Here is an 8,720-nt window from a genome sequence, read left to right as displayed (position 1 = left end):
TTCCCACTTTTATCTCCCCCTCCTCCAAAGTTGAACGTCGCAGGCGCTTCAACATTAACGACAGGATCAAGGAGCTGGGCACCCTCATCCCCAAGTCCAGTGACCCGTGAGTCTGGGCTGGGAGCCCCAGGCTAGCAGACGGTGGGGCGGGGGACCCTGCTCTCCTAAAGTCATTCCCAGGGGGGCCTACCCTGGGTGGGAACCACCCAGTAGCTCTGCTCCTCTGGCCCCTTCCCACTCATCTCTTTTCACCCTGAGCCAGCCCCTCACCATGTCTCCACCTACAATCTGAGGTTCATGACCTTAGGGTCCATATGCCTCATCAGGTCCCTGCAAGACAGAGGCGCTTAGTTTCCTGTATTTATTCAGAAAACATTGAGCTTCTGCTTTGGACCAGGTACCGAGCTAGGTCCTGAGGCCAGAGAGAATGAAACAGACAAAAATCCCTGACCTCAGGGAACTGATCATTTAGTGGGGGCAGCCAGACAGCAAACAAGATAAATAAGTAAAGTTCATGCAATTCTGATGAATGTTGTGGAGAAGAATAAAGAATGGGAGGAAGATGGGGGGTTTGGGGGTAGGGTTCCAATTTGGGGTGAGGACCGAGGGGACAGCCAAAGGAAGAGAGGCAGGAGGTGCCTGGGGCAAGAGTGGTCAAGGAGGAGAGCAGAGCTGGGCTGATAGCCCTGCGGTGAGAATGGATGTCCATGTCCTGGGAGCGCTGAGAAGCCAGAGCAGCTGTAGTGAGATGAATCCGAGTCAGAGGAGAGAGGAGCGGTCAAGGGACAGGTCAGAGAGGGCTTCAGGGCTTGGAAGGTTCCAGGCAGGGGATGAGCATCCCATACCCTTGATATACCCCCACCTCAAGTTCTAGGCATGGGGTGGGGTGCCCCATCTACCTGGTGCAACAATCCAAGAGACTCCATGCACAGCACTCCCTTCTTTCCTTCCCCTCGACCTCACAGGGAGATGCGCTGGAACAAGGGCACCATCCTCAAAGCCTCTGTGGATTATATCCGCAAGTTGCAGAAGGAGCAGCAGCGCTCCAAAGACCTAGAGAGCCGGCAGCGATCCCTGGAGCAAGCCAACCGCAGCCTGCAGCTCCGAATTCAGGTCTGGAAGGGGAGGAGGTGGTGGCAGGGGTGAGGGGCTTCCTGCAAGCAGAGGCAGAGGAAGAACAGGCCACAATTTCCCCTCCTGGAATACTTGGGAGATCCCAGGGCTTCCTGACTTCCATTATGATGATGATGATGGCGGTGGTGATAAGTAGTAAGCATACCATTAAAAAGAATAGTGATGAATATTGGCTAGTGTGCATTGCATTTATCTCGTGCCATGCACTGTGACAAGAGCCTTATCTCCATTTAGTAAGTTAATCGTCACAAGAGCCCAACGAGGCAGGGACCATTGTTGTACCCATTTTACAGATTGGAACGCTGAAGCTCAAATTTGAGGCAACTTGCCTAAAGTTACGTAACTAGTGAGTGGTAGAGGCTGAATGTGAACCCAGACAACCTGCCCTCCTAACTGTGACATCCTCTGCCTCTGAGGGGCTCTGAACTCCATCTTATTCCACACCTACCCCCTACTTTTTGCAGGAGCTCGAACTGCAGGCCCAGATCCATGGTCTGCCGGTCCCTCCCACCCCAGGGCTCATCTCCCTGGCCACGACTTCGGCCTCTGACAGCCTCAAGCCAGAGCAGCTGGATGTTGAGGAGGAGGGCAGGCCAGGCGTAGCAACGTTTCATGCAGGGGGGGCCCCTGCCCAGGGTGCTCCCCATCAGCAGCCCCCAGTGCCACCCTCAGATACCCTTCTGGACCTGCACTTTCCCAGCGACCACCTGGGGGATCTGGGAGACCCCTTCCACCTGGGGCTAACGGACATTCTGATGGAGGAGGAGGAAGGGGTGTTGGGGGGACTGTCGGGGGGCGCCCTGTCCCCATTGCGGGCTGCCTCTGACCCCCTGCTCTCTTCCGTGTCCCCCACTGTCTCCAAGGCCAGCAGTCGCCGAAGCAGCTTCAGCATGGAGGAGGAGTCCTGATCAGGCCTCACCCCTCCTCTGGGATTTCCCCACCCAGAAAAGGAGGACAAGTCGAGATGAGGCCCTGCCTTTCCCTTCCCCTCCCATGAGACTGCCCTGCCCAGGTGTTCTTGGGGAAGAGATGAGGCCCCACCCCTATAACCAGGCAAGGAGGGGGAGTCCGGCACACACCACCCCTTTCCCACAGGCCCAGCCAGCACCATGACATCAGGGCCTGCACCCTGGAGATCACAGCATCTCCTTTGCCCAGTGGGACCCACCCTCACCCAGGTGAGGGAAGGAGACAGGATGAGGTCTGTCCCTGTCCTCTGGGACTGTCCTAGCCAGGTCTGGGATAAGGGTGTGTCAGGATACTGTTCCATCCCCTCTCTTATGGTGGCCAGTCTACTCCATCCTGGCAAGGAAGAGGAGTCCAAATGATGGCATTCCCACCCTGGGGTTTAAGCCCTCTTCCCTTCACCATGATCCCTGCCCTGCCCAGGCCAGGAACAGAATGAGAGCCGGACCCTTTACCTGGGAACTCGGGTCGTGTCCTAGCAGTGGACGAGCCAGTCTATGCCTCTTCCCTATAGGAACAGCCCAGCACCAGTATTTCAGGCAAGGAAGAGTCTGCAAGATCAGGCCACCATGTGGAGATCACAGCCCTTATTCCTCAGCAGCGTCCCAGCCAAGCATTCCACTGCAGGGAAGAGGGTACTTAGGCTCCCTGCCTTAACCTGAAAGAACAGCTCTGAGCTAACCTTGCCCTTGGGAAAGGGGGTAGATTTTGAAATCTTACGGGTTGACATTCCAGACTGAGATCAGAAGTTAGAGTTAGACCCCTACCCTTGGGCAGAGTCCTGCCTCCTTCCTTGAAGGGCAGTTTGGGGAGCTGATGGGGAATAGGGGATACTGAGTCCAAGTTCCCAGAACCAGCACCCATTACTTTTCTCACCGCATAGAGGAATAGGACAAAGAAAGGCGTCCTTCTGGGGATTTCCCCAGCCCTGGAAAAAGAAGCCTCTCCCACCTAGGTGGAGGCTTGGGGGAAGAGCTGTTAAATCCTGTACCCTTCTTTTGTTTATCTGATTTTTTACTGACCCCCCTACTCAGAAGTTGATCAACCCAACCTCTGGCCTCCACCCAGTTCTCCATTTGGAGGACTCTTCCCCATTTCAGAATTATCAACAGACACTCCCCACCCATCCTCACCCCTCCTGTTATGTATACTCAAGATTGTCAGCTTTGGATTATTGGGGCCAAGTCCCAAGGATGGTGTACTGAGGGGTCTGTAGGTTTGTGATTAATAAATGCTAGGCGTGTTTGATGCGCTTTTAACTTTGGCAAAGAGTCTCCTGTCCTTGCTTTTGACTGTGCAGTGAGCATGGTTCATGCAGGCCAGGAGGAAGGAAGGTTCTTGGAAGAAATACTAGTAGATTTAAGAGAAATAGATGAAGGAATTTAACTACAAATAAGGGCTGGAGGAAAACAACCTGCAAACAAAAGCAATCAATCCATAGCTACCTGTCAGACACTCCTTACTGTTGTCAAGAGCTTCACCTAATTTATTCTAAGGAATATTCAAGAAAATTCTTTTTTTAAATATATTTTTATTGATTTCAGAAAGGAAGGGAGAGGGAGAGAGAGAAACATCAGTGATGAGAATCATTGATTGGCTGCCTCCTGCACATCCCACACTGAGGATCAAGCCCACAACCCAGGTATGTGCCCTGACTGGGAATCAAACCATGACCTCCTGGTTCATAGGTCATCGCTTCAACCACTGAGCCACACCGACTAGGCATAAAAGTGATGATTCTTATTTCTTTTTTCTTCTACCTAACCCCCGACTTCCATTCATGTTTAAAAACACTGACAAATAGAATTTAAGTAACTATCTGAAGATATGCCACTGGGTAAATGGATGAAGAAAACGGTAAAGTTAGGTGAGTGAGGGCTCTGGTTTGAAAAATGTCACTGAAGGCAGAGGGGGGCAAAGATTTTATTGCAAGTTCACTTTTGAAACTGATAAGGAAGTGTGAAGATATCTGATGGCAGAGAGCACAGGCATTCCAGATGGGGTAAAGGGCAAAGACAAGCCACAGAAATCAGGAATAAGCAAGAAATTCCATTTTGGAACAGATGTTGACATTTTGGGGGTATTTTATAAATAGAGGTGAACAGACACATCTTGAAGGCTAGGAAAAAATATTCCTGGAATTCCTCAACTAGACTCTGACTCCCAGGATGGGCATCCGGTCCTGTGTCTCCCCCAGCGGAGAACCCCTGATCGCCAGAACCCAATTGATCCTTTGTCTTCCCCAGAAGACTGAGCATACTATTTTCTAGCCTATCATCACACTGTGACTCCTAATGACTGGTGACTCCCTGATACCTTTTCTTTATTTTTTCTCCTCAAATTTGCTCTATTGATTTTATGTTTTTAAAGAAGTTTATTGATTTTTAGAGAGATGAATGGACATCGAAAGAGAGAGAGAAACATTGATGTTAGAGCACAATATTTACCGGCTGCCTCCTGCACACCCCCTACTGGGGATTGAGCCCATAACCAGGGCATGTGCCCTTGACCTGGAATCGAACCAGCAGCCTCCCAGTGCATGGGACGATCCCCAACCAACTGAGCCACACTGGCCAGGGGTATATTTGCTTTATAAAAATAACATAATACCCAGAAGTGTTATTTTTAAAGTTTGTATTCTTAAATAATTTTAGATTTATAGAAGAGTTGCAAAGACATTAGAGGGAGTTTCCATATCCCTCATTCAGCTCCCCCTAATGGTAACATCTTACATAAACGTGGCACATTTATTGATGCGAAGGAAATAACATTGGCCCAGTACTAGAAACTCAATTTTAGATTTTATTTAGATGTTACTGTTTTTTTTCCCACAAATGTATTTTTTCTGTTCTAGGATCCAAGTTAGCATACTCTATTTGTGATCTCTTTCTGTGGAATAGATTATCACAATATTAGTGGCTAAAAAACATGCATTCATTAACTCCCAGTTTTTTTATGGGTCAGGAATCTAGGCTGGCTTAGCTCTATTCTTTACTCAAGTGGCTCTGACCAAGGTGCAATCAAGGAAGATGTTGGGTAGGATTAAGGACTCATCTGAACGTGGGACTGGGGAAGGATCTTTTCTGAGCTACCATGGTTTATGGCAAGATTCAGTTATCTCCAGCCTGTTGAACTGGGAGCCTCAGTACCTTGCTGGCTATCAGCCTGAGGTGCCCTCAGTCATTGCCACGTGTGCCTTTCCTTCCAGGAGCCCGCTTTCAGCATGGTAACTTGCTTCATCAAAGCCAGCAAGTGAGAGAGTGAGCAAAACAAGGCACATTCTCATGTAATCTAATCATGGAAGTGACATCCCCTTGATGCTCAAGCATTCTGTTGGTTAGAATCAAGTTACTCAAGGGGAGGAGATTACAGAAGACTATGAATATTAGGCAAGGGTCAGTGAGAGGTCATCTTAGAAGCTCCCTACCACAAATACCATATTGCATTTAGCTATCATACCTTCTTGGTCTCTGACAGTTTCTAGTCTGTCCACTGAGACAGCCTAGACATCATGTGAATGCAGAAGCAGTGAGAACATCTAAGTAACCAGCTCTTCGTTTCTAAATGTTATTATCTAATAAAAGAAATCAGGACTTCTTGGAGAAATGGCTGATTTTAAGGCCAGGGTAGGAAAATACACGATGAGCCTGGAACATTGTGTAGTGCCAGAAAGTAAGAAAGTACACACACAAAAAAAGATGGGAGCATGTCAGTCATAAGGCTCCAGGAGCCAACTTGAAAGAGCTCCCAATGGCCAAAGCTGGAACAATTTGAGCAACAACAAAAAAATGATAGTATTGGATTATAGTCCAAAAAAAAAAGAAAAGAAATATCCATGATTCCATGGTGTATAAATAAGTGATATGATTGAATAAATAAATGTTGGCGATGAGACAACTCTTCCTTATGTAAGACTTCCAAATGATAAATATAGAAGGAATGAGGGAAATAGAAAATTGCCATTAGAATACCACAGTAATAATTGTTGCAGATCTAATCCACTAAATGCTAAAATTTGTAGATAAAACGTTAAGGTGAACACTCTAGTTGCACAGCCTCAAAGTAGTACCTCTAAAATATTTATTAAATACAGGCATACCTCAGAGATATTACAGGGTTGGTTCCAGACCATTGCAATAAAGAGAGTCATAATCTTTTTGCTGGGGGAGGGTCTTGTTTTGAATTTGTAAAAAATGCAATAAAGCCCTAACCGGTTTGGCTCAGTGGATAGAGTGTTGGCCTGCGGACTGAAGGGTCCCAGGTTTGATTCCGGTCAAGGGCATGTACCTTGGTTGTGGGCACATCCCCAGTAGGGGGTATGCAAGAGGCAGCTGATTGATGTTTCTCTCTCATCAATGTTTCTAACTCTATCCCTCTCTCTTCCTCTCTAAAAAGTCAATAAAATATATATTTTTTAAAAATGCAATAAAGTGAAGTACAATAAAACAAGGTATGCCTGTGTCTGATTCTCTTCCCTCTAAGAGATGGGCTTAATTCCCATTCCCTTTTTTTATTTTTTTAAATAATATTTTTATTGATTTCAGAGAGGAAAGTAGAGGGAGATAGACACATCAATGATGAGAGAGAATCATCAATTGGCTGCCTCCTGCACATCCCTCGCTGGGGATTGAGCCCGCAACCTGGGCATGTGCCCTGACCGGGAATCAACCAGTGAGCCATGCTGGCTAGGCCCCTCTTATCCTCTTGAATATGAGCTGTATTCAGTGACTTCTAATAACAAGAGTATGGAAAGGGCAATCGTAACTTCGCAATGGAGAAATCTAGCAGACAACCTTAACCAAGAGATGAATGTTAACATCACCAGTAATAAGACATGGCGCTTATGTACCCTACTAGAGTCCTGGTGCACAAAATTTGTGCATGGGGGGTTCCCCTCAACCCAGCCTGCACTCTCTCCAATCCAGGACCCCTTGGGGGATGTCCAACTGACTGGCAGTTAGACATCCCTCTCACAATCCTGGACTGCTGGCTCCTAACCATTCACCTGCCTACCGACCTGGTCACCCCTTACTGCCCCCCCCCACTGGCCTGGTTGCCCCCAACTGCCCCCCTCTGCTGGCCTGGTTGCCTCTAACTTCCCCCCATGCTGGCCCAGTCGCCCCTCACAGCCGCCCCCTCCTCGCCACCCTGGTTGCCCCACACAGCCTGCTTGTTCAGTCGTTTGGTCATCCCTCACTAACCCTCCTGCTAGCCTAGTCATAGGCAGCCATCTTTGTGAGGGTGTGAGGGTTAATTTGCATATTACCTCTTTATTATATAGGATGATGTGATACAATGAGAAGGACACTTCACTTTCATAGTATTCTTCCCCCACTTGAGGGACATTCTACAAAGTATTCAACCAATATTCTTCAAAAGTGTCAAAATTGGCTCGGCCAGTGTTGTCCCATGCAGCAGGAGATCACTGGTTCAATTCTGGTCAGGGCACATGCTCAGGATTCAGGCTCAGACCCAAATAGAAGGCATGCAGGAGGCAGTTGATCAATGTGTTCTCATCGATGTTTTTATCTCTCCCTTCCTCTCTGAAATCAATAAAACAATGTTTTTTAAAAGTTTCAAGATCATAAAAGACAAGGAAAGACAGGTTATGTATTTAAGCAAACAAAATTGTTTTTATATTCATCTGTCAATTCTAGCTTTTTTTTTTATTGTTCTTTGGCCATGAGACCAAAACTAGTGTCATACCTTTATCAAGGCTCCCAGATATCCTATGCTCCACTGGATGGAGTGTGTTGGCTGAAAGAAGGGAAGCATGCAGTGAACCTGGCTGGTACCCTTTTCTGCCTGGGTCAATTTCAGAACCCTCTCATGGGGAAATGGAGCCTAGGCAGAGAATAGTAATATAGCTGAGCTGAGGGTGGGGGGGACCAGATTTCAGGACTGAGTGTAGCAATCATAGTACTGGAGAAAAAGGAGCTTTGTAGACATGGGTTTCCAGAAGTTACCAAAGTGTTGTTTTAGGTCTTTGGCTAAATACTAGCTTGTGCAGGCTTTAGAGGGAGACACTGTGAGGTCAAGCAGAGATCAATCCTGGGCTTCTGTCAGCTGAATGGATGCTTGTATGGTTCTGAGAGACATGGATATTTTTACTAGCTTGACTGGAGAGCCCTCACCCAGTACCCCAATGAGAAATAGAGACACTAGAAAGGCCCTGCCTTAAGAGAATGGCCACCTCAGGCCTACAGTGGCTAGAGATCCTCTCTAAAATATCCTAAAAACATGCCTCCAAAGGATCAAGAGGAATTATGGGGTTTAGAATGCATATAGATATAATACACATGACCATAACACAAAGGACAGGATTTGGGATAGAAAACTATACTGTTGCAAGGTTGTTGTTTTTTTTATCTCATATGAAATGGTACAATGTTAACTTTCAGTTGACTATGATAAGTTAAGGATGGATTTTGTAATCACAAGGGAAGCCTCTAAAGAAAATAATGAAAACAGGTACAGCTGAAAAGCCAGTAGAGGAATAACAATTGAATATTAAACTATATTTGGTTAACTCAAAAGAAGGTGAGAAAGGAAGAACAGAGGATCAAAAACCAGAAGAAACAAATAGAAAACATAACAATGATAGAGCTTAATCTGCCCAT

At 47.0% G+C, this 8,720-nt stretch overlaps 1 protein-coding gene across 6 annotated transcripts in view; it reads left to right on the top strand.

The window, feature by feature from the left end:
• The window catches only part of TFE3 (transcription factor binding to IGHM enhancer 3), a 12,103-nt gene extending 8,734 nt beyond the window's left edge, over positions 1–3,369 (top strand). For all 6 annotated transcript variants that reach the window (XM_006758882.2, XM_015560754.1, XM_015560753.1 and 3 more), the window contains 3 exons: positions 31–106; positions 966–1,113; positions 1,599–3,369. In XM_006758882.2, coding sequence (XP_006758945.1) covers positions 31–106; positions 966–1,113; positions 1,599–2,042 — 668 coding nt within the window. In that variant the 3' untranslated portion in view covers positions 2,043–3,369. The remainder of the gene's footprint in view (positions 1–30; positions 107–965; positions 1,114–1,598) is intronic.
• Positions 3,370–8,720: the final 5,351 nt, after the last annotated feature.

Source organism: Myotis davidii, unplaced genomic scaffold (genome assembly GCF_000327345.1).
Source record: "Myotis davidii unplaced genomic scaffold, ASM32734v1 scaffold855, whole genome shotgun sequence".
Classification (NCBI taxonomy): Eukaryota; Metazoa; Chordata; class Mammalia; order Chiroptera; family Vespertilionidae; genus Myotis; species Myotis davidii.
Note: the sequence above shows the minus strand (reverse complement) of the source record. Positions and strands in the feature narration are given on the sequence as shown.